This window comes from Pelophylax lessonae (assembly GCF_965119305.1).
Source record: "Pelophylax lessonae genome assembly, chromosome: 4".
Taxonomy (NCBI): domain Eukaryota; kingdom Metazoa; phylum Chordata; class Amphibia; order Anura; family Ranidae; genus Pelophylax; species Pelophylax lessonae.
Genome location: NC_138771.1, coordinates 585,215,176 through 585,238,655, shown reverse-complemented (window position 1 = coordinate 585,238,655; position 23,480 = coordinate 585,215,176). Strand labels below are relative to the sequence as shown.

The 23,480-nt window shown below is 44.6% G+C and overlaps 1 protein-coding gene across 1 annotated transcript in view; it reads right to left on the bottom strand.

Annotated features, from left to right (window-relative positions):
* Nucleotides 1-11,726: 11,726 nt before the first annotated feature.
* The window catches only part of GMIP (GEM interacting protein), a gene marked incomplete at its 3' end in the record, with an annotated part of 200,121 nt that continues 188,367 nt past the window's right edge, over nt 11,727-23,480 (bottom strand). Inside the window, exon 22 of the mRNA XM_082253719.1 lies at nt 11,727-11,878. Within this exon, the coding sequence (XP_082109845.1) occupies nt 11,727-11,878 (152 nt within the window). The remainder of the gene's footprint in view (nt 11,879-23,480) is intronic.

Below are 23,480 nucleotides of genomic sequence, written 5' to 3'. Positions count from 1 at the left end.
AGCGCTGCCCAGAAGGGGGAGTGTCCAGTCACGTTAATACTACGTGGCTGAACGATAACGAACCACTCTGCCGCAGTAGTATTACTGTGAGCGGAGGTAGAGTGGTTAACTGACAATTGCGCGGTTGTGCGACGCTGTACCCAAATAAAATTGATGTTCTTTTTTTCTTTTGGTGGTATTTTATCACCTCTGTGGTTTTTAGATTTTGCGCTATAAAAAAAAGAGTAACAATTCTGAAAAAAATATATATATATATTTTACTTTCTGCTATAAAACATATCCAATAAAAAAATTAAAAATTGTCATCAATTTAGGCCAATTTGTATTCTGCCACATATTTTTGGTAAAAAAAAAATCCCAATGAGTGTATATTGATTGGTTTGCGCAAAATTTATCGTGTCTACCACCTAGGGGATAGATTTATGTCATTTTTATTTTACAAGTAATGGCGGCGATCAGCGATTTTTAGCGGGACTGCGACATTGCGCCACACAGATCGGACACCTAACTGACACTTTTGGGGGTACTAGTGACATTACTACAGTAATCAGTGCTAAAAATATGCACTGTTACTGTATTAATGACGCTGGCAGGAAAGGGTTAACACCAGGGGCGATTAAAGGGTTAGGTGTGTCCCTAGGGAGTGCTTACTAACTGTGTGGGGGATGGACTGACTAGATGAAAACAGAGACCTGTGTTCCTAAATGGGAGGAACACAGGATCCCTGTGTTCATCTGTGACAATGGCGGCCTGCCTTGTTTACATAGGCAGACCGCCGTTCCGTCTACATGGGGAGCAATCGCAAGTGGCTGGCAGATATCGCGTCTGCCGAACCTGCTGATTGGCTCCCCCTCTGGCCAATTGGCGCATGTGTGTGTGGCTCTGGGGGCGCGTGCGCACCCCACTGTCTATTACGCGAAGCGACATGCAGGTACGTCGCTTCGTGTAATAGAGCCGACCTGCTGCAGTAACTACGGCGGCTGGTTGGCAAGCGATTAAACAGTATAAACACGATATGGAAACACTGACAATGCACATAACAAGTATTTTGCATGGTTTACACTTACAAAAGTCTACAGAGCATCAAGCCCTGATATATATGGACAGTTGTAAAAGTCACTGATATTTACAAACTGTCAGTAAATTTACTGACAGTTGGCAACCCTGGTTTTGACTGTGGATGCAATACAGACCACAGGTGACATGATAATTGATTTTGTACCAACTTTTGTATATTTCTTTAATAGTTGCTGCCATCTAGTGGCTACTTGTTTTTGCAAGTATTTTTTATATATACAATAAAGGTTTATTTTCATTGTATTTCTGGCTGATAAGCTTAATTTATTTGTTTGCTTTTTCATTTGTTGAATGCTGTTTTTATCTATGGATTATGTTCATATGTATACCATTAGTAATGTGTTTTTTTTATTCTAGATTGTATTAGCTAGAATAGCTAGCAATAGCGGACATGCACATAATATTTTCCATTCCCACCTCTCTATTGCAGTACATTACAAGATCATGCTCCTTAACATTCACATTGCTACAACCACGCATGTTACGTATGTTAGTGCGCTGTAGAGAATAACCGTTTTCAATGGCACTCCAATTTACTATCCCAACGTGACTCCACATGAATTGCATAGCACCAGAAAACAGTGGCTGCGATTTACTAAACACAAATAGACTGTGCACCTTGCAAGTGCAGTTGCATTATGCAAGGGAATTTGCTCCAGAGCTTAGTAAATAGGGTGAAGCTTCACTTTGCAAAGAATACCCAATCACATGCTATGAAAATGAAAAAAAAAAAAAACAGCATTTTTGCTTGCACGTGATTGGATGATGGAAGTCAGCAGAGCTTCCCTCATTTTTTTAAAGCGGAGTTCCACCCTCATTTTCATATTAACGGATTCCAGTAGGGATATGCATTTTAAAAATGAATTGGGCAATCATTTTTTTATTTTTTTTGGATCACTTACCTTATTTTAGAAGATTCTTTGTCCCACTTCCTTCTTCTGTGGCCGTGGCCCCGGACGTCACTTCTGGTTTCGCATTGCGTCCTGGGAGATCATGTGTGTCATCAATCCCAGGAGGCAATGGGCATGGCCGGCCGCTCCTCTGATTGCCGATCGCAATCTACAGCGCATGCGCGAGATTGCGATCAGCATTCTGGGTAGCCAGAAACCAGGAAGAGGGATGCAGCGGGGGACACAGCGGCTTCAGACGCCCACACCGGAGGTGGCCGCGCTCTGCAATCAATTTTAAAGGTAAGATATTATCTACATTCAAATTCTGTCCTGTACTGTAATGTGGGAATAGTGTTACTGTAATTGGCGATATGTTAGGATTAGAGGGGTATTTTTATCTTAAAAAATTATTTTTGGTCGGAACTCCGCTTTAAGCTCTGGAACAATGGCCCTTGCAGGCTGCAGATCGCTGGAGTATGTGCTTTACTTTACAAATCTTTTGCAAACTGGTAAACCACTTTTAAAATATCTGTTTTATTTCATTTGTTTTCCTTATCTCAAGCTTTCATTTAAGGGAGGTAAGTTAATAAAATGAAAAAATGATCCGTACACTTATTTTTTTTTTATAACACCACATAGACATTGTTTTTTTTTTTTTTTTTTACAAATTAGACATTGTAATAAGAGGGAGTTAAAATACAAAATTATAATTTATGACAACAATATATATTTTTTTTTTATCCTGGAAGCAGTTTATACTAAAATGCATCTAAACCTTAATGTGCACTAAATCTGTTTTTTACCCCCACTGCTGTCTTAACTAAACTTAAAAATCACCATTGTTGTATTGACCTTCTATCACAGGTGGGTTCTGTTCAAAGAGGAGCGCCATGGCAGAAGAAAGGATCTGACAACAGCAGCAGGTGTCAGTGACAGAACTACCAGGGTCTCAAAGTTTACACTTGCAACCGGGCCATGGCTTTCCGCCACTGTGGGGGGGCAAGACAGCAGGAAGGGTAAAGGCCCGTACACACATAGCGATTGTCGGCCGTAAATATTCGGCCACCGACCGATCGGCGGATTGTTGGCCTGTTAGTATGATGCTTCCGACAACCGACTGCGACTTTTCGGCCGAACAGAATCTGTCGTGCAGGCATTAAAATTTTTGTTGGCCAACACCAGAACGGCCGATTGTTCACCAGTCAGTACAGAATTCGGCCGACAAACAACAGATGAGCAAGACTGGGCATGCTCAGAGAAGAAAAAACACACGGAAAGTTAACCATCACATGGCATCATTTCTGCAGTCGGCTGTTGTTGGCCGACAAAATTCGTGTGCAGTCTTTAGCACTTTTCAACCGAGAGGACAGCACCGGACAAAAGACGGCCGATCGTTCGGCCGACATTTGGTACGTGTGTACGGGGCTTAAGGCTAGATTTACACTGCTGCAACCCCAAAGTCATGCAACCTCCTTGTGATTTTTGAGATTTAACATTGCAGTCTATAGCACTCAAATCACACCAAGGTAACACTACTGATTAAGACAGCACCTCTTAAAATTATTTTGTTTTGACCTGTTATGCAACTTTTTGTGTTGCAATTTGCATGCCCCAGAATGGGATTAAAGGGCCCTGGGACCGATGAAAAGGGCTCTGGTGGTCAGGGGGGGCCTTCATAGTTTCTTGCACCAGTGCCCTGAAGGTTCTAGTTATGCCTCTGGATATTTATTGGTTATTTATGAAGAGTCTACCATTCATTGGCTCTGCCATGAGAGGTCTTACAGCTATGTCTGGAGACCAGGATTCAGGAGGGGGTCTCTGGCAGTTTACAGGCTAATACAACTGTGCTTTATTATGAGTTTGGGGTAGACAGCACCATGGAGGTTTAAAAGAAGATTTAGGGATGATTTACATCTATGTATTGCAGAAACGCATGTGTTAACCTGTGTGTAATCGCAATGCACGGCAAAATATAGAACATGTATTGACGTGTTTCAGTGTCACAGAGGGGCAATGCACAGGCATTGCAACACATGACAATGCACCATAGTGTGTGGCAGAGAAAAACGTAAACATGTCTGGTATTTGATGCGTCGGAAACCCGATAACTTTAATGGACGTTAGCGCACATCATAACATGCGTAAACGCAAGTGCATTGACACAGTGTGCAAATGTAAATGGGCCCTTGTATAGTGTATACAAGGGTTTAGTCCTAATGAAAACAAATGCAGTCAATGATCCATTAGGGTGCACCCTAGGTAACCATTGAGATCTAAACCTTGGCTATTCTGACAAACAACAATGCTGCCCAGTTACATGGTGTATATTGGCAGCATTGTGGTGTGCAGAAGCTGTAAACTGCTGTGGAGTACTGGTATGTCATCAAGTCCTTAAAGTGTTTTTAAAGCCAAAGAACAAACATTTAATATAATGCAAGTTACTGGTTCTTAGTGGTGGTGTCTCCATTTGTTTTTTTTTAAGTATTCTTTTCTTTATTTTCACTTGGTGGTTTGTTAGTAGCACTCTGTCCCGCTGGTTCCCACTGGTGCGATGCGGGAAACCCTGCGGTTCAGTGCCGGTTCCCGCATCGCAACAGAATCGCACAGTGGTTCACACTGAAATATGGGAATCGCTGGGGGTTTCAATGTAAAGCTAATGACACCTCCAGATTGGTTCGCAGTGCGAACTGTGAAATGGTGCAGGAATCTGATCGCATAGGTGTAAATGCCCATGGGATCCCATTCCAGTGCAAACCGAAAAAGGGTCCTGCATCATTTTGGACCTGCACGTCTTACGCGAAGCGACGTACCTGCACGTCGCTTCGCGTAATAGACAGTGGGGGTGTGCCGCCAGAGCCACACACACGCGCCAAACCGAAAAAGGGTCCTGCATCATTTTGGTGCAAATGCAATGCAATTTCAGTCATACAGTTTGTATGGCTGAAATCACATCGCACAGAAATCACGTGTGATCTGCACAGCAATGCGGTGTGAATCACATGCAATGTTTGGCATCGCACTAGTGTGAACCGTGAATGTCCTAGGGTAACAATACAAACTCTCTGCACTGTAACTGTTTGCTTAGATTCACATCTATGTACTGCGCTAACACACGCACATTGATGTGCATTAAGGCATTCCATCATTTGAATGGCCCATCTCTACACCAAAAATGTGCAAATACTTCTTGTTCTCAAGCAGTGCACCACAATGCATTGTAGTGCATTAATATGCATTGTGGTGCAGTGCAACATATGTGCATTGGCAAGGTGCATTGGGGTGCCCTTAAGAATGAATGGCACTACAGTGCACCAACAGGCAACACCCGCCTTTACATGTGTGTTAGTGCAGGGCATAGATGTGAACACAAGCTTAAAGCGGAACTTCAGTCTACCCCCAAGAAATTAAAACCCAGCAGCTACAAATATTGTAGCTGTTGACTTTTAATATAAGGGCACGTACCTGTCCAGGGTTCCCGCGCTGTCCTCACCCAAGCCACTTCATTACTGGGCTTTGGGTCGCTAGCGCTGGCATCATAACTAAGGGAACTGAAAGTAAAGAGGAACAAAAATCCCTGGTGCCACATATCCACGGAATCCTATAGTGGTGATGATAGAGACAACCTCAGCCTAGACTCCCGCCAGGCCCGCCCTCCCCCCCTAATGTGTTTCGCTGCCCCCCCCCCCCGAGCTTAGTCATTGGGGCATCATTACTAAGGGAAACTGGCTGTGAAGCTGCAAGGCTTCCCACTGTGTATGCGCAAGACACGCTGTGCTTTGTGAATAGTCCCGCAGTCTTCTGGGACCTATGATCTATGATGTGCCGCAGAATGCTGTGGGCAAATGGGAGGTTAACCTTTTGGGTGAAGTTCCGCTTTAAGAAGCAGTGTTGTCAACTTTGTGTAATGTATTCATAAAATACCTTCCTTGTTCCCCCTTCCCCCCTGATGAATCTGCATTAAACATTTTTTTGATGAAATTATTTTGTTTTCAAGAAATACCTCAATTGGGACATAATTACTGGGTCTTTCTGCAGTTTCTTTGGCTCCATGGTGACATTGAGTTTGGCGGTAGGGGCCAGTAGGCTCCTCTAAACATCACGGCACTCTTCTCTTGGATCTACTTTCAAGGGCCAGAGCGTTATATGAAAGCACTAACCGCCATCATTCCTTTAGCTGTGCATACTCCTCTGATGGGCTCTGAGTGCTGCAGACTTTAGTTGTGCAATCTGTTGATCACTGTCTTGACTACACTAGAGTGTAGCACAGTGGTCTCTAAGCTTTCTAAACAAAGGGCCAATTTACTGTCCTTCAGACTTTAGGGCGGCCGGACTGTGGCCAGGAGGGAGTGGAGAATGCCTCTTGCTTGGTGGTTAGTATGAGTAAAAAAATGACCTAGTGCCTTGTGGTCAGTAAAGGAGGAAAATGTCCCCATCACTGGTATTAATTGGAGAAATAGTACCCCATTTTTGGTGTCAATAGGAGGAATAGTGCTCCATCGTTGGTGTCAGTGGAAGAAATAGTGCTAAAAGGAACAGAACCACATCACTTGTCAGTGGGGGGAATAGTTCCCCATCATTGGTGTCAGTGAGGGGAATAATGCCCGATCGTGGTGTCAGAGGGAAGTATACTACCACATTGTTGATGCCAAAAGGAATTATACTCCACTGTTGATGTCTACAGAAGGAATAGTTTTCCAAGGGCAAGCAAAGGGCTGCACCCGGCGCTTGAGCAACACTTGGAGGCCACCGGTGTAGCAGATTGCACAGCTAATCTGCATTACTAAAGGGATGCTGGTAATGTGTTCTTTCCTAAGGAAATTCTAGGCTTCTGTCCTGATTTCTAATACAAAGATCTCCCCCTCGCCTTGTCTTCATTACACGGCAGGGCATCTAAGCAACTTTTCCTCTATATGTGCTTATGACCCCTAAACATCTCCTATGTTTGTGTTTTCAACATCTCAGTTATGTGTAACGTTCAATGTATGTATATACAGCAGTGTATATTTGTGGCTCTCAGAACAGGCAGAAGAACATTGGGTACAGAGGGGTTCCGAAAGCTGTAAAATGCATCTAATGCCTTTTCAATGCACAGGCCAACCAACAGATTTTTAAAATTTTTCTCGGGATGCCTGCCATGTGACATCACTGGAGGTTCATCAATTGCAAGCCAAATTCTTTATAAATGTGTAACAAAATTCATAATGGTATCTAGGGCCATTTTTCTCTTGCAGCAGGAGCTGGACAGATTAACACAACGTTATTTCTCCTAACTAGAGTGAGGAATAAGAAGAAGAAGCTGGAAATAATCAAAATTTGTTCTCAGTTGCTAAGATATGAGTCCACTGTCCCTTTCCTGAAACATGGACATGGAGAAAAGAACAGACTCATTCCAAGGGAGCGCAAAGCTGTCCACACATATTATGATTCTTCCAGCGTCCATCCAGGTACACACACAGCTTAAATATTCTTCTGAAATACAATTGGACTCTTTAGAGCTGAACTCCATAAAAATAGTTAAATACACATAAAATATATATGGAGCTGTTTTACCTGCCAAAGAATTTGTATTTCTGTCCATCCAGTCCTAAGATTTTCAAATCCTTGACATGCAGCATAGGCTGGTGGTTGACACCACTTCTATTTAAGTGGGCAGGAAACTTTCCCACAAACCTACCCTTTGGCCCCCCACCCCCCTAAGCAGACCTAGCCCCCAAAATGGCTCTACCTTCCTAATCCAGGCCCATGGTATTGTTTTCATTCAATGCCCATACATTCACAGTTCGGTCCAATAGACATTTAGCCCCCCCAAAATGGCTCCACCTACCTAATCCAGGGCCATGGTATTGTTTTTATTCAATAATATTTTTGGCCCAATAGATTAGTAATCCTCTTGATCCAAGTCTACAGGTCTGAACATCACAGACATCTGATCAAGACTATGCCGCTGGTCTCAGAGTGAGATTCAGTAGAGCAAAGTGGAGGAAATTTTGCGGGAAAGTTTCCTTAAGTTGGCCATTCACTAGTAGAATTTTTTGGGGAAATTTTTAGTTTTAAGAATGTCTACAGGTCTTAAAATCACATACACAGACATCAGATCAAGAAGCAAAGGACTATACCGTGGGTCTCGGAGTGAGATTTAATACAGAAGAGTGGGGGCAAAAGGGTGGGGGCAAAAGGGTTAGGAAACTTTGTGGGAAAGTTTCCTTAAGGTGGTCATACACTAATAGAACATTTTGGGGACATTTTTAGTTTTAAGAATGTACTTTCAAATTTCGAATCATTAGTGGGGGTCAAATCAACGTTTGTCTTTGACCGCAGTGACAAGAAACGTCAAAGGAGCAGGATTAGAAATTTTTCTTGAACAAACACATTTCTAACAGTATATGTGTTTTTTTTTTATATATAAGAGGGTGCATTCATTCCAAAATCAAATGTAAAAAGCAAACAAACTTCTGAAGTACTTTTAACCACTTTCAGACCGGAGGATTTGGCTGCTCAAAGACCAGGCCCTATTTTGCGATTCGGTACTGCGTGACTTTTACGGACAATTGCACGGTCGTGCAATGCTGTACCCAACTAAATTGACGTCCTTTTTATCCCACAAACAGAGCTTTCTTTTGGTGGTATTTGATCACCTATGCAATGTTTAGTTTTTGTGCTATAAACAAAAAAAGAGCGACAATTTGAAAAAAATAACAATATTTTTCACATTTTTTATATGAAATTCTCAAAAAAAAAAAAGTAAAAATCAAAATGTTTTAACATTTTAGGCCAATTAGTTTTTTGCTACATATTTTTGGTAAAAAAAAAAAAATCGCAATAAGCGTATTTTGATTGGTTTGGGCAAAAGTTATTGCGTTTACTAACTACGGGAAAGATTTATCTCATTTTTATTGTTTTATTTTTTACTAGTAATGGCGGCGATCTGCGATTTTTTGGGGGACTGGGACATTGCGGCGGACAGATCGGACCCCTAACTGACATTTTTGACACTTTTGGGGGTACCAGTAACATTACTACAGTAATCAGTGCTAATACAGTAATCAGTGCTAAAAAAAATTTCTGTTATTGTAAAAATGACACTGGCAGGGAAGGGGTTAACTGTACTGGTGATCAAGGGGTTAAATGTGTCCCTAGGGGCGTGATTCTAACTGTCAGGGGGCGTGGCTTGTGAAGTAATCACAGAGACATGCGATCCTATATAGAAGAATCACATAGCCTCTGTGATCACTTCAGGGAGAATGACAGACAGATTTTTTTTACATCAGCCATCTGTCTTTCTCCCTCAGCTGTGGGAGATCGCGAGTAGCCGGCGGTCACATGCGCTGGCTCCCCCGGCTGACGAGCGGGGGCGGGAATGCGCCGCCGGCAGCGCGTGTTCACCCCCTAGAGTCTCCTGAGCGAGCGACGTAGTCCTTTGCCCAGGAGCGGCTGCCTGCCGCAGTAAAACTGCGGCGGCCGGTCGTTAACCACTTTACCACCGGAGGATTTTGCTGTCTTCCGTCCAGGCCACTTTTTGCGATTCGGCGCTGTGGGACTTCAACTGACAATTGCGCGGTCGTGCGACACCGTACCCAAACAAAATTTATGTCCTTTTTTTCCCACAAACAGAGCTTTCTTTTGGTGGTATTTGATCACCTGTGCGATTTTTACTTTTTGCGCTATAAACAAAAAAAGAGCGTTTATTTTGAAAAAATAACAATATTTTTAACATTTTTTTATATGAAATTCCCCCCAAAAAAGATGTAAAAAACAATTTTTTAAAAAATTTTTGGCCAATTTGTTTTCTGCTACCTATGTTTGGTAAAAAAAATCGCAATAAGCGTATTTTGATTGGTTTGCGCAAAAGTTATTGCGTTTACTAACAAAGGGAAAGATTTCTGTCATTTTTGGTGTTTTTTTTTTTAACGCGTAATGGCGGCGATCTGCGATTTTTTTGCGGGACTGCGACATTGCGGCGGACAGATCGGACCCTTGACTGACATTTTTGACACTTTTGGGGGTACCAGTGACATTACTGCAGTAATCAGTGCTATATATATGCACTGTTACTGTAAAAATGACACTGGCAGGGAAGAGGTTAATTTTATTGGAGAGGGAGGGGTTAATGTATGCCTGGTGCTTACTGACGTGTAGGGGGGGAGGTGACTGAGTGAGTCATGGACAGATCGGATGTCCAGCTATGCTGAACAGTCCGATCTGTCACTCCCTGTCACTATGGAGATCCGCCCGCTTGTGTTTACACAGGCGGGCGGATCTCCACACTAGATCCCCGGCGATCGGGGCAGAGCAGCGGCGATCGCCGCTGCTCCTCCCCTGGCCCGACTCCCGCTGTGAATGAAAACAGCGGGAGCGAGCCTCCGGCGGCGCGCAAGCGCCGCCCAGAAGGGGGAGTGTCTGACGACGTAGTACTACGTCGTCAGACGATAACGAGCCACTCTGCCGCAGTAATATTACTGTGGGCGGTGGTAAAGCGGTTAAGTGGTAAACAACATTCATCAAATCATCAAGTGTACTGAGAATTTTCATATAAATGTTCAAATAAATGTTCATTCAAAAAGCTGCTAGTATATTGCCAGCTTTATCCTATAAGGAATGCACTGGTATCATTATATTTCTTCCCGCAGCCGGCTGACTAGACAATGAAAGAGCAGAAGAAGACTAATGAGATCTTCTTCCCACTCACTTTGCTCTCTTCTCTTACCACCATGTTCCTTGTCAGCGCATTTACATGACGCACACCTAATTGACTACCAGTCCAACCCCTCTATCTCCTAGCTTGATTTTTGCTGTATAAGGGATTACAAAATGCTGATACTAAGTCAAATTCGGATGCTTACACTAGTCACATGAAAAATAATACATTTATGTACTAATGAACACAGAGCTGTATTACTCTGTGTATTTTATAACTGCCAAGAGTTCAACTTTAAGTAACAGATTGTAGAATACTATGATTTAACCGTCTTCTTCTTGTTCGATATTTCACTAAAAAACCTGAATTGCTTGTGCAGGAAGTTCCAAGGACTGTTCCATACCGCCACATGTTACATTGATTTTTAGAACAACGACATTGTGAACACATCCATTCTTAGGGATTCCCATCTTATCATTTTACAATGAAAATTTACCCAGACATATTAAAATAAATGTTCTGATTTATGCAAGTAAAGGTGTGGAAAAGTCAAAAAGTATTTTTAAAATATGTTTTTACAGTGGCAAATTAGGACTGTCCCAGTAAAATCAGGACATTTCCTACTACATTTAGGAGTGTCTATGAGCAAATCACTGTTACCCATCTAATGGTCTTCTTCATCATAAGCCCAAACTCACTCGTCCATATAAATGAGATTCTTCCGATAGTGTCTTCTTTAAGCCTCCACCTTGCATTTACTAATGTTAATCTCATTCTTATTTGTTTTTTAAACCCACAGTTGTTTTCCAGGTTCGCACAGCACTGTGACATTTGGCAAAATCAGTACTGGACTTTGAGATGCCAAGGGAATCCAACACTTTCAAAAATGAATAAATAAGTCCACACTTTTTTTATAATATTTGATGATCGCCAGCAAAACATACAATTTGTTCTGGAACGCTTCTGTGAATTCCTCCATTCACTGGCACTTTGGAGAAAGTTTAAACCTAAGTTCTCATTATTTCCATCGTCATGTAAAAATTTCAGATTGGCCTGTTCTAGATCCTAGGTGTTCTTCATCTACATAACACTTGATTAGTTACTGGTCTTTTTTAATACAGAGATCAGTCATCTTTGCTATCAGACCTCCGAATTGGTTCCCCTCGAGCTGATTTCACTGGTAGTCGGCTGAAGTGACCCCTGGAATAAGTTAGATTTGAAACATCTAAGTCTTCTTCTTCCTGGGAGACTCCGTCACCAATTTTCCCATCTACATCTACAAAGAGAGAGAATGGTAACCAGAAATGGGTTATTTTATTGATGATTGCCTGGAAAGATTCTCATTTATTCAGGTTTTGGAATAAGTAGTAGTAGTTGTCACTTTCAACTGGATATGTTCCTGACACTTATAAGATAGGAGCAAGCATCTTTACAGAACAAGTCAAGCTGAAGGTGATTACTGCTTCAATTAATCTAGACAACCTCTATTTTCTGATTCATACAAAAGAAGATTGTAGAAATCAACTGCTATTGCAAAATGTAGAAATATACTCTATATTATACAGTGGGGAAAATAATTATTTGATCCTCTGCAGATTTTGTAGGTTTGCCCACTTTCAAAGAAATGAAGGATCCATACATTTTTATCATAGGTGTATTTTAAATGATAGAGACAGAACATTAACCAAAAATCCAGAAAAAACACATGATACAAATGTTATAAATTGAGTTGCAGTTCAGTGAGTAAAATAAGTATTTGATCCCCAAGCAAAACATGACATAGCATTTGGTGGAGAAACCCTTGTTGGAAAGCACAAAGGTAAGACGTTTCTTGTAGTGGGTTACCAGGTTTGCCAACATCTCAGGAAGGGATTTTTGTCCACTCTTCTTTACAGATCTTCTCTAAATCCTTAAGGTTTTTTTGGCTGTTGCTTGGCAACTTGAAGTTTCAGCTCCCTCCATAAATTTTCTATAGAATTAAGGTTTGGAGACTGCCTAGGCCACTCTATGACCTTCTTTTTGAACCACTCCTTTGTTGCCTTGGCGGTATGTTTCGGGTCATTGTCATGCTGGAAGACCAATCTTCAGTATTCTGGCTGAAGGAACAAGGTTCTTATCCAAGATTTTGCAATACATGCGGCAAAGTCTGCCTGTACCTTTAGGAGAGAAGCAGCCCCAAAGCACAATGTTTCCACCTCCGTGCTTGACTGTAGGTGTTCTTAGGTTCATATTCAGCATTTTTCTTCCTCCAAACATGGCTAGTCGAGTTAATGCCAAAAAGCTTAATTTTGGTCTCAACTGACCACAGTACTTTCTCCAAATCCTTCTCTGAATCATTTAGATGTTCATTAGCAAACTTTGGATGGGCTTGTACATGTGCTTTCTTGAGGAGGGGGACCTTGCAGGTGCTGCAGGATTTCAATTCATGGCGGTGTATTGTGTTACCAATGGTTTGGGTAGTGACTGTGGTCCCAACTGCCTTGAGATCATTCACAAGCTTCTCCTGTGTAGTTCTGGGCTTATACCTCACTTTTCTCATGATCATCCTTAATCCCCAGAGGCAAAATCATGCATGGAGCTTCAGACCGAGGGCGATTGATGGTTATTTTGTATTTCTTCCATTTGCGAATAATCGCTTCAACAGTTGTCTCCTTCTCACCAAGCTTCTTGCTGATGGTCTTATAGCCCATTTCAGCCATGTGCAGGTCAACAGTCGTCTCTCTGACGTCCTTTGACAGCTCTTTGGTCTTGCCCATGATAGTGAGGTTCGCATAGAAGAAAGATTCTGTGTACAGGTATTTTTTATACACATAACAAGTTGTCGTTACAGCACCTTCTTAAATTGGCAGGACTAATCTGTGTACCACATGAGCACATACTGTAGCCATTCCTTGGAAGCCAGAATTTTCGTTGGTTGGTAGGGGATTAAATATTTATTTTACTCACTGAACTGCCACTCAGTTTATAACATGTGTATCATGTGATTTTTCTGGATTTTGGTAGATATTCTGTCTCTATCGTTTAAAATACACCTTTTTATATATTTTATTTATAGACCCTTCATTTATATGTAAGTGGGCAAAATAACAAAATCTGTAGGGGATCAAATATTTTTTTTTGCCACTGTGTATATATATATATATATATATATATATATATATATATATATATATATATATATTATACACACACACACAGTATCTCACAAAAGTGAGTATACCCCTCAAATTTATGTAAATATTTTATTATACCTTTTCATGTGACAACACTGAAGAATTTACACTTTGCTACAATGTAAAGTAGTGAGTGTACAGCTTGTATAACAGTATACAATTGCTGTCCCCTCAAAGTAACTCAACACACAGCCATTAATGTCTAAACCACTGGCAACAAAAGTAAATACACCCCTAAATTAAAATGTCCAAATTGGGCAAAAGTAGCTATTTTCCCTCCCGGTGTCATGTCCCCTCCGGTGTCATGTGACTCAGTGTTACAAGGCCTCAGGTGTGAATGGGGAGCAGGTGTGGTAAATTTTGGTGTTATCGCTCTCACTCTCTCATACTGGTCACTGGTAGTTCAACATGGCACCTCATGGCAAAGAACTCTCTGAGGATCTGAAAAAAAGAATTGTTGCTCTACATAAAGATGGCTTAGGCTATAAGAAGTTTGCCAAGACCCTGAAACTGAGCTGCAGCCCAGTGGCCAAGACCATACAGCGGTTTAACAGGACAGGTTCCACTCAGAACAGGCCTCGCTATGGTCAACCAAAGTTGAGTGCACGTGCTCCGCATCATATCTAGAGGTTGTCATTGGAAAATAGACGTATGAGTACTACCAGCGTTGCTGCAAAGGTTGAAGGGGGGGGGTCAGCCTGTCAGCTCTCAGACCATACGCCAAACACTGCATCAAATTGATCTGCATGGCTTTCATCCCAGAAGAAAGCCTCTTCTAAAGATGATGCACAAGAAAGCCCGTAAACAGTTTGCTGAAGATAAGCAGACTAAGGACATGGATTACTGGAACCATGTCCTTTGGTCTGATGAGACCAAGATAAACGTATTTGGTTCATATGGTGTCAAGCGTGTGGGGCAGCAACCAGGTGAGGAGTACAAAGACAAGTGCCTACAGTCAAGCATGGTGGTGGGGGTGTCATGGTCTGGGGCTGCATGAGTGCTGCTGGCACTGGGGAGCAAAAGTTCATTGAGGAAACCATGAATGCCAACTGTGACATACTGAAGCAGAGCATGATCCCCTCCCTTCAGAGACTGGGCCACAGGGCAGTATTCCAACATGATAACGACCCCAAACACACCTTCAAGACGACCACTGCCTTGCTAAAGAAGCTGAGGGTAAAGGTGATGGACTGGCCAAGCATGTCTCCAGACCTAAATCCTATTGTAACACTGAGCGCTCCGGTCCCTGCTTCTGGACCGGAGCGCTCGCAGCGTTCGTTCCAGATCCACTCACCTGTGCCCGCTCCGGCTCCCTCCTCCGCTCCCCGCTCACATGGTTCCCGGAGCGCGCGTGCACAGGTCGTTTGAAATTTAAGGGGCCTGTGCACCAGTAATTGGTGCCTGGTCCAAACCTCCCTTCCTGTTTCCTGTGACCTGTTTCCTGTTTCCTGTGACCTGTTTCCTGTGACCTGTTTCCTGTGACCTGTTTCCTGTGACCTGTTTCCTGTTTCCTGTTTCCTATATAAGTGATCTGCCCCTTCCAGCCATTGCCGGATCTTTGTTGCCTTGTTGCCTTAGTGAAAGTGTTATTTGTGTAATCCTTTGCCTGTTGCCGAACCCTTTGCTAACGACTATCGCCTCTGAACCTGTGCTGCCTGCCCTGACCTTTGCTACGTCTGACTACGCCTCTGCCTGTCCCTTTTGTACTACGCCTATATCAGCAGTCGGTGAGGTTGAGCCGCTACCAGAGGACACGACCTGGTAGTTACCGCCGCAGCAAGCCCATCCCGCCTTGCGGCGGGCTCTGGTGAAAACCAGTAACTACTTAGAACCCCTCACTGACACAGCGGATCCACTCCCTGCACCACTCCTGCTACCAGTCCGGACCCTGACACCTATTGAGCATCTGTGGGGCATTCTCAAACGGAAGGTGGAGGAGCACAAAGTCTCTAACTTCCACCAGCTCCGTGATGTCGTCATGGAGGAGTGGGAGAGGACTCCAGTGGCAACCTGTGAAGCTCTGGTGAACTTTATGCCCAAGAGGGTTAAGGCAGTGCTGAAAAATAATGGTGGCCACACAAAATATTGATACTTTGGGTCCAATTTGGAAATTTTTACTTAGGGGTGTTGTCACGATCGACCACGCCCACGGCGACTAGCTCACCGAGACGTAGTTTCGTGACTGGGGAGTATAAGGGAATAAGGGAAATTCCTACTGAGTAATAAGACTGGCTGTGACACTTTCGCAGCCCGCTCTGCCTTTGGTTACCACTAGAGGGAGACTCCACTCCAATCCAGCTGGCTGACCACACACAGGCAGATACAAATCTTACATACAATCTGGTGCACTGTAAGGGTTAGGGAGCAGTCTAGCAATTATCACACACTACTAGGATTCCTCCAGCTATCCTACAAGCTAGAACCCCTGTGTTAATCACTCTTCCCATGGTCCCCACACACCACAAACGATAGCCTGCCACCACCCAACAGTTTGTCCGCAGACTGGTCTGCTGGGACACCACACACACGCGATCTCCGTCTGGTTTACAATCTGTATGCAATCTGCCAACACACAGTGCAATTGCATACAGATTGGCATGTAGCGTAGACCAAGCAATTTGGCACTAAAATGCAACAATCTCTCTAGAGATTTGAGTCCTAGCTTAGTACACAGAAGTCACTTATTAATTTTATAATTTAATATCCCGAAAGTGGGCAGTGCATAAGAAATATATACAAAGCAAAAGGAGTTACAAAAAATACAAAAAAGACACACAATTGGCAATTTGCTATGAAAATAAAAAGGAATAAAAAACAGAAATAAACTTTACCGAAGCTTATCCCTTGGTAGAAGCATACCGGAAACCGTGTGGGGACTCCCCAGTTCAGAACTGGCTTCATGGAAGAAAGTGTTCATATCTCAGGTTCCCCAATTTATTGGGATATGGATGTGGGATGGACTTTAGCCCTTGGCCAATCAACCCCAGGGGGTTGTCCCCGTCCCAGCCCACAGGAGGTTTTGTGTCCTGAACTGACCAGAGTTGAATTGGCCCAGAACGGCGCTGACCGCTGAGTCAGGGATAGGAATTCTGACACCAGCGCATCGGTCTGATCGCGACAGTACTAAACAGTGCTTGCCTGCCGCAATCAGGCGCCATATATCGGTTTTGTGCATTTCTGTAGGATTCTACACACGCTACAAATACAGATTTACATGTACTTGTACCCCAACACTCGAGCCATACGAAGGAATTATTTTCATCTCTCTGCCACTAATATTTTAACTTTTATGAGAGATAAAATACATTCCTTAGATCTGATGGTACCAACCAAAGCTTGCCGACCATTTGGAGCCTCTCCCTGTCCCCTCGTAGCCAAGAGGTCTAGCAGTTTCCTTTGAGGCCTCAGGAAGGTGGCAATCTAGTCTCCTTGCATCGGAGACTTTTATTGTCATGTAGGTGTCAACCCTATCCTAGAGAATGGTCCTGTCCCTTTCAGATGCTAATAACAGGACATATGTGTATGACTGATACTAAATACTACAATTCTTAATAACCCAAAATGACACTACATCTACAATTATTTGTACGGATCACTTCATATCTCGCTAATGCAAAGCTACCCTACTCTGACATTTATGTTACATCTCCCCTCTTCTAGATGACGCACAGCTGAGCCTAAACGGGTCAGCTAACGCATCTACATGGAAGGTTCCCTAGATTGGGGGGTGAAGGTTCCCCCAACTGAAGCTTGGCACCGCTGACATTCCAGCCTGTCCCCTTGCAGATAGAATAGGGCTACCACACCCCTCTCTGATGGATCCTAACGGGTCTGGATCTGGATTGGCCAGCAGATCACCCCGTGTATGCACTTCATCCACTGGCCACTGACTACCTACTGAAAGGGTACAAGCAAATTTGTCATTGTGCGCTGTCATCATTCTCAGCCATTGGCTCTGGTCATTTGGTGGTGCTCTATTAGCTACCACACCCAGATGTTTGAGCCTGGCATAAGGCCATTCCTGGGTGATCTGGACCCTGTTCCATGACCTGGGTACCAGGGCCTCCACCCTCTGACCTATCTCCCACACTTCTGCTCTGTCCTCCTCAGCCGAACGCATGCCAGCACAACACCTGAGTTCCTTGGGGCTGACATCAAATTTATCAACCGGTAGGTACTCAGTGTTGTCAGCTGCAGCTGCTGAGGTGGTAGGCCCTGATGGAGCCAGGTTTGCCCCGTCACCCTGTAGTCTTCCCTCTGCAACACACAGCAACGAGTCCGCAGTGGCAGAACTCGCAACTGTGGTGACAGAGGAGGTCACAGGAGACTGGACTCTACCAGGGGTTGTCACCTGACCCAAATCACAAGCTTCTACTCCGCCCTTGGCCACACGTTTGTTGGCACAACAACTGAGTTCCTCCTGGCTGGCATCAAATGTATCAGCCTCTAGAAACTCAGTGCCATCAGCCCCAGCCGCTGAGGGAGAAGAGTCAGAGTCGGTGGTCCTTTCTCTGTGATGCACAGCCAAGAATCCACAATGGAAGTACTGGTAGCTGCGATGACAGAGGAGCAGACCACAGAAGACTTTGCCTCACACATGGCTACAGGCACACCTTGCTTGTCCTTATTAGGAGATGCTGAAACACAAGTTTTATTTGCACCAGATACTCCAGAGCATTCCCTTTCTTCACAAACAGTTACAGTATCAAAAACCTGCTCCCAGGACACCTTCATCCTGCCATCCCCAGCTGGCAGTCTGTCAGCCAGACCCCTGAACTCCTCCAGGCTGATGTCAATTTTAACAACCTTGGGGGACTCAGAGCTGTCTGCCACAGATGACAAGGAGACAACAGTGTGAGGGGACCTCAGGCCCGCCAGGCCAAGTTCACAAGGGCCCGACCTAGTTGGATCAGCCCCTTCCGCAGACATTTCCTCTGTAGCAGTGGACAGGGACCATTTGGAGGTCAACTGGTGGGCTCCGGGAGTCACCACTGCAGCAGAGGGAAGGTCTGCACTGCGCAGATCTTGACATTTTACATCACATAAAATATTATCAGTTTTAGAGTCCATTAAGTCTTTAAGTTCTATTCCAGGCCTTGGCTCTGGAGACCCACTAGGGCTAGGACCTTGCGCACAGTCATTAGCCCCTTGACCCTCCCCAGAGTTCCCAATGTGCACTGAGTCACCCAACAGTACTTTACATGAATCCAGGGCTTCAGGTGGAGATGCAGGTTCCCGGGGGGCTGAATTTGCTTCATAACGGGCTACCAACCGACCCAGGTCAGTGCCCAATAACACATTAGAGGGAATGGCATCTGTCACCCCCACTTCTCTCATTCCTCTTCCTGCTCCCCAGTCTAGATAAACCCATGCTGTGGCTATGGCTGGGTTTACACCCCCAACACCTTTTACAGTCATAGTCTTACCAGGGATGAGGTCCTCAGGTTTCAGCACTTCAGGGCGCACTAATGTCACTTCCGCTCCACTGTCCCTTAGGCCAGTGGTAACTTTGTCACCCACAGTGACAGGCTGCAGATTATCAGAGAGCCCCCCTGCATTCCTGGAAGCACACAAGACAGCAGGCTCTGTGCTGGTTGGCTTGGTAGATGGGGCAGCCTTCTTTCTCTCAGGACAGGACATGCTGAGGTGACCAACCTGGTTGCAGACAAAACATTTCTGGGTATCCACACCTGTTGGCTTGGCTCCTGGAGGTCCGAGTGGCTTGGTCCTCTGGCTGTCCTGAGAAGAGGGTACATCTGCTTTCCCTCCTTTCCAGCTGGGTGCAGTAGTCCTCCTGGTGTCTGACATTCTGTTAGCCGCATAGGCATCAGCTATTTCCGCTGCTTGATCCGCCGTCTTGGGATCTCGGTCCAGCACAAACTGCCAGACCTCAAAAGGACATGTATGTAGGAACTGGTCCTTAATCATTAGCTCCTGCAAGGTGTCAAAGGTTCTTACGGACAGTCCCTTTAGCCACTGCCGGAAAGCAGTGTGCAGACTGTAAACAAGATCCATGTAGCTGTCATTAGGACCTTGATGCAATGTCCTGAAACGCTTGCGGTACACCTCCGGCGTGAGTTGGTACCGTTTAACAATGGCTTGTTTAATGGCCTCATAGTCCCTTCCTTGACTCTCTGGGAGACACACAAGCACAACAATGGCTTGCTTAATGGCCTCATAGTCCCTTCCTTGACTCTCTGGGAGACTCACAAGCACATCCAGGGCCTTGCCTCTCAGCCCTGGTGTGAGGTACTGGGCTCATTGCTCCTTGGGCAGGCAGTACTGACAACAAGTCCTTTCAAATCCCTGTAAGAAAGTGTCCATATCGCCATCTTTGTCCATGGTAGGGAATTTGTCCAGGGGGATTTTGTGTATTTGTTCTTCCCTGGACTCAGCGTTGCCAGCAGGCCTGTTCTGCTGCAGCTGAAGTTTTGCTAGCTCCAGCTGATGCGTCCATTCTGCTTGTCGGCGCTGCAGTATGAACTGAAAACGTAATGATTCACTGACTGGGCCTAGCAGTTGTAGATCAGCCTCCAAGGATGATGACTGGACCTCTCGTTGGTCCTCCTGGACATCACCGTCGTCAGCTGGTGGGGAAGACTGCTGCTCCTCTGGGGCGTCATAAGTCCCATCCGGTGACCCCATAGCAGAGGCTTGCTCCTCCTTGTCTTTCTCGGCCAGGGCGCATATTATCTGATCCTTCGTCTGGCCCCTTGTGGTCGGGATGCCTCTGGTCTCACACAGATTCAGCAAGTCATCTCGGCTTTGCTTTAGGTAGCTGATCACCGTCTCAGCCATTTTGCCAAAATAAAAGATAGAAAAGAAAAACAAGAGGAGGTGGGGAGCCAAGTGTGTCTTCAACAAAACAAAAATTATGCACTGAGTGACCTTCTGTAGGTCAGTTGCTTCTAACAAGCTTCCAACCTTTAGGACATGGGTTAAACGAATAAACCATGCACTAATGTACTAAGCAGATCCCACCGCTGCCACCAATCTGTCACGATCGACCACGCCCACGGCGACTAGCTAACCGAGACGTGGTTTCGTGACTGGGGAGTATAAGGGAAATTCCTACTGAGTAATAAGACTGACGGTGACACTTTCGCAGCCCGCACTGCCTTTGGTCACCACTAGAGGGAGACTCCACTCCAATCCAGTTGGCTGACCACACACAGGCAGATACAAATCTTACATACAATCTGGTGCACTGTAAGGGTTAGGGAGCAGTCTAGCAATTATTACACACTACTAGGATTCCTCCAGCTATCCTGCAAGCTAGAACCCCTGTGTTAATCACTCTTCCCACTGTCCCCACACCCACACACCACAAACGATAGCCTGCCACCACCCAACAGTTAGTCCGCAGACTGGTCTGCTGGGACACCACACACACGCAGATCTCCGTCTGGTTTACAATCTGCATGCAATTTGCCAACATACAGTGCAATTGCATACAGATCGGCATGTAGCGTAGACCAAGCAATTAGGCACTAAAATGCAACAATCTCTCTAGAGATTTGAGTCCTAGCTTAGTACACAGAAGTCACTTATTAATTTTATAATTTAAAATTAAAATAATGTATAAAAATACAAAAAAAGACACACAATTGGCAATTTGCTATGAAAATAAAAAGGAATAAAAAACAGAAATAAACTTTACCGAAGCTTATCCCTTGGTAGAAGCATACCGGAAACCGTGTGGGGACTCCCCAGTTCAGAACTGGCTTCATGGAAGAACGTGTTCATATCTCAGGCTCCCCAATTTATTGGGATATGGATGTGGGCTGGACTTTAGCCCTTGGCCAATCAACCCCAGGGGGTTGTCCCCATCCCAGCTCACAGGAGGCTTCGTGTCCTGAACTGACCAGAGTTGAATTGGCCCAGAACGGCGCTGACCGCTGAGTCAATGATAGGAATTCTGACACCAGCGCATCGGTCTGATCAGGACAGTACCAAACACTGCTTGCCTGCCACAATCAGGCACCATATAACGGTTTTGTGCATTTCCGTAGGATTCTACACATGCTACAAATACAGATTTACATGTACTTGTAGCCCAACACGTGAGCCATAAGAAGGAATTATTTTCATCTTTCTGCCACTAATATTTTAACTTTTATGAGAGATAAAATACATTCCTTAGATCTGATGGTACCAACCAAAGCTTGCTGACCATTTGGAGCTTCTCCCTGTCCCCTCGTAGCCAAGATGCCTAGCAGTTTCCTTTGAGGCCTCAGGAACGTGACAATTTTGTCTCCTTGCATCGGAGACTTTTATTGTCATGTAGTTGTCAACTCTATCCTAGAGAATAGTCCTGTCCCTTTCAGATGCTAATAACCGGACATATGTGTATGACTGATACTAAATATTACAAATCTTAATAACCCAAAATGACACTATATCTACAATTATACTATTTCTACAGATCACTTCATATCTCGCTAATGCAAAGACACCCTACTCTGACATTTATGTTACAGATGTACTCACTTTTGTTGCCAGCGGTTTATACATTAATGGCTGTGTGTTGAGTTATTTTAAGTGGACAGCAAATTTACACTGCTGTACACTCACTACTTTACATCACTAATTGAAAGGATGCATAAAGAAGGAGCCAAACACAAATGGGTCTTCTTCTTAAAACATGAGCAATGTTGTGATTGGGACCAGATGCTTTCCTATCTTCAGTGACCCAAGAAAAGCGCAGCGTTACACAAGTGAAGTTGCCTGTCAGGGAAGAATTTAATCAAGAATGGCAGATATGCCAATTTCCAAAATGGCCGCACGGGACTGTCAGGAAATGGAAGATATGCCAATTTCCAAAATGGCCAGGTGGGATGTCCTAATTAGTGCCAATTATCAACATCCAATTTCTATATAAACTCAGCACTGGCTGCCATTCATTGCTGGGTTATCTTCAGCTAGTACCTGATTTCCTTGTGCCTTGAAACTCCTGCTCGATTGATTACCCATTACCGACCCGGCTATCCTTGACCTGCTCTGGCTTTCTCTTGCTCTGAACCCGGCATGCCTTACAAACTTCTCCCTGCCTGCTCCTGATTGTCTTCAGTGATTGACCTCGGCTTGACCCCGACCATTCTATCTGCCTCCGCTTCCTGATTGACTCCAAACAGGTTTGTGACAGCATAATCCAGCCATTATGTCCGAGGCTAAAAGAGGTGCTTCCCTGCTAGAGGCTCTGTGCCAGCAGGTCGCTGGGCCTTACCCAAGCAGTGAAGAATCTGCAACATGGATACTTTCAATTAGAGGGTCGCCTACAGAACCTTGTGTTATCTGCTGCACCAGATATTCAGAATCCACCTGCTGCACTCTTTGCTTCAGCTGCTTCAGCCCAAGAACACCCCGCATTTGCCTCCTCGGTGGTCATGCCAGATCCAGAACCCAAAGTTCCAGTCCCCGAACGCTTCTCGGGGGACCGACGGAAGTTTAGGGCATTCCAGAATGCCTGCCAGTTATATTTTGCCCTCCAGCCCAGGACTTTCTCCCTGGAGTCTGTGAAGGTAGGGTTTATCATATCTCTACTCTCAGAAGACCCCCAGTCTTGGGCTCACCATTTATTAGAGCAGAAGAGCCCTGTGCTTAATTCAGTCTCCATGTTCCTGGATGCTCCCCAGGGTTCCACCCTCGCCCGCACCTGTGCTTAAATCTCTGCCTGCTCCTGCTGCTGAAGGAGAACCGATGCAG